At 63.5% G+C, this 2354-nt stretch overlaps 1 protein-coding gene across 1 annotated transcript; it reads right to left on the bottom strand.

The window, feature by feature from the left end:
* Nucleotides 1-255: 255 nt before the first annotated feature.
* On the bottom strand, nucleotides 256-1948 carry HMX2 (H6 family homeobox 2). Its single transcript, XM_049855682.1, has 2 exons — nucleotides 1681-1948; nucleotides 256-809 (listed from the first exon to the last, which is right to left on the bottom strand). Exons 1-2 carry the CDS (start codon nucleotides 1946-1948, stop codon nucleotides 256-258), a joined length of 822 nt encoding a protein of 273 aa, XP_049711639.1.
* Nucleotides 1949-2354: the final 406 nt, after the last annotated feature.

Genomic DNA, 2354 nt, shown 5'->3' with positions numbered 1-2354 from the left:
CTCCAAAATGGTTTCCAAAGCGTATTGGTTGGTTCGTGTAGAAAGCAGGCGATCTGGACTGAAAAATGCTGATAAATACCCGAAATAATCAAAAGAAAAAGTAAGGCTGAGGCCATAAATAAGAGATCATGAATACACATGGTGTATATATTGCAGGAGACAAGCCGCGTGGCTCCGGAGCCCTGTGAAGGGCACAGGCTCTGCGTGGCCGCGGGAGGCGGCCGGGGCGGAGCGGGGCGCGGAACCGGTGGTCACTCAGTAGTCGAGCTTGTTGTAAAGGTTGTACAGCGGTAAGGCCGAGAGGTTGCTGCCGGGGTAGTAGAGCGGCGCGGGGAAGGCGAGCGAGCGCGGCACCGGCACGCGCAGCAGAGAGCTGTCCCGGAACACGAGCGGCATGCCCACCAGAGTCTGAGCCGACGCGTGCGCCATGTTGGCCGCCTCCAGCTCTGCCGACAGCTGCCGCTTCCACTTGTTGCGGCGGTTCTGGAACCAAGTCTTGACCTGCGTCTCAGTGAGCTGCAGGCTGGAGGCGAGGCAGGCGCGCTCCGAGCTGCTCAGGTAGCGCTTCATGTCGAAGGTGGACTCGAGCTGGTACACCTGGCTGCGCGAGAAGACCGTGCGCGTCTTCTTCTTGGTGGTGCCCGCTTGCCTTTCGGCGCCGCCGTCCCGCGGCCGCTCGGGCCCCGGCGACGGCGAGCCCGCGGGCAATAGCCTCTCTTTCTCTTCCTTAAAGTCCTGGTGCGCAGGGGAGAGGAAAGGCGTGCGCTCCGAGCCCACCGGCCCCGCGGCGCCGCTGCCCTTGGGAGGACCTGGGGAGCGAGAAGAGACAGGAAGGCCATAGCGGTGCGGGAGCCTCGGAGACCCCCAGCTCTCGCTGGGCCAGGGCACTGGCAGGCACCTGCAACCTTGGTCCCATCTTATCAACTCCTTACTCTTCTTCTCGCTGGCACCCAGAGCCTAGAACCCCGGCCTTTAAAAAGCAACAAAGGAGGGACCCAGTGCCCTGGGTCTCGAGTGTGGGTCTGGAATCTCTGTCCTCCCACCTTCCTGAAAAGGTAGGTGGCAGCAGGGGAAAGAGGTCTGAAGGGGGACATTAACACCATTTTTAGAGGTGATTTTTGCCTTGTAAGAACTGAGCTGGAAGAGTTCCCCGAGCTTTATAGGCCGGCATCATTTCACAGGCTGTTCAAAAATCTCGCTAAGGACTAACGCGGGGCTCTCCTTCGTCGGATGTTGTAAAGAGGAACCATTTCTGAAACGCACTATCGTCAGTCACCTTGGAGAGCTAATCATTGGGGGGAGGGAGGGGACAAAAAGACTCAAAAGAGATTGCGGTAGAGCTTCAGGTAAGAAAGAACACCGCTTAGACTCGCCTTCCAGACCTAGTGTCCGGAAAGAAAGGAACCGACGTGCAAAGGGCTATTGAGGGCAGAGCCGAGTGTGCGGCCTCCCAGTGCCAGTCCGCTATGGTCCTCTTTCCCTCCAGTCCGACCTTGAGTCCCTCCAAGACGCCCCGGCCACGCGGGCTGTGTGTCCCCCTTCTGCTCCCGAGCCGCCGCGGTAGGAACGGCCCAGGAGGCAGGGCGACCGGTCCCATCCTCTCGGCCCCGCAGCCCTGGCAGGGCGCAACCTCCCTCCCCTAGCTGTCGCTCTCTCCCACCCGGAGGCGAGCGCTCTTACCCAGGCAAGGAAAGGGGATGGGGGCGTGGTGCTTGGGGCCCGGCTCCTTGGGGCCTTGTGGGTCCGGGCAGTGGCAGGCAGGTGCTTTCCAGCCATCGTCCGGCTCCTCCTCCTCCGAGGACATCGACAGGCTGCGCTTCCTGGCCGGCCAGCCGCTGGGCTCCCGCGGCGCCTCCGAGGGGCCCCCGCCCAGGATGGACTGAATGGTGAAGCTGGAGACGCCGCCGGCCGCCGGACACCCCTTGCCCACATCTTCCTTGCTGCCCATCCTGGGTTCATAAGAAATTGGAGGAAACCAAGAACTCCCTTTAGAGACTATCTGGGTGGAAGGTGGCGCAGGCAGGCAGGCAGGCGGGCAGGGGGAGGGGCGGGGAGAGGAAATCAGGGGAGGGGGCAGCGAGGCTGGCGCAGCGTCCCCTCCGCGCGGGGGACACGCGGGCGCGGGATGGCTGTGCGGGGTCCCTTCCCGCGCTGCTCCGGGTGCGCCCGCCCAGCCCCGGCGCTAATGCCCGCCTGGCAGGCTGGCTCGCAGAGCTCGGGCGGCGGGGGCAGCGTGGCCTCATTTGCATAGAGGTTACCGGCTGCGACCAATCGCAGCGCCGCCGAGCGGCCCCGGAAATTTCAAAAAGGCCGCGGCCTGCACGCCGTGCCGGGCGTCCGGAGTGCGCTCGACC

Source organism: Elephas maximus, chromosome 16 (assembly GCF_024166365.1).
Source record: "Elephas maximus indicus isolate mEleMax1 chromosome 16, mEleMax1 primary haplotype, whole genome shotgun sequence".
Taxonomy (NCBI): Eukaryota; Metazoa; Chordata; class Mammalia; order Proboscidea; family Elephantidae; genus Elephas; species Elephas maximus.
Note: the sequence above shows the minus strand (reverse complement) of the source record. Positions and strands in the feature narration are given on the sequence as shown.

Excerpts from the sequence above, each read along its gene's own strand:
- HMX2 (XM_049855682.1), bottom strand. The coding sequence starts at position 1,948 with ATGGGCAGCAAGGAAGATGTGGGCAAGGGGTGTCCGGCGGCCGGCGGC. Across the intron at positions 810-1,680 it reads CATCCCCTTTCCTTGCCTGG|GTCCTCCCAAGGGCAGCGGC; the intron begins GTAAGAGCGCTC and ends CTCGCTCCCCAG.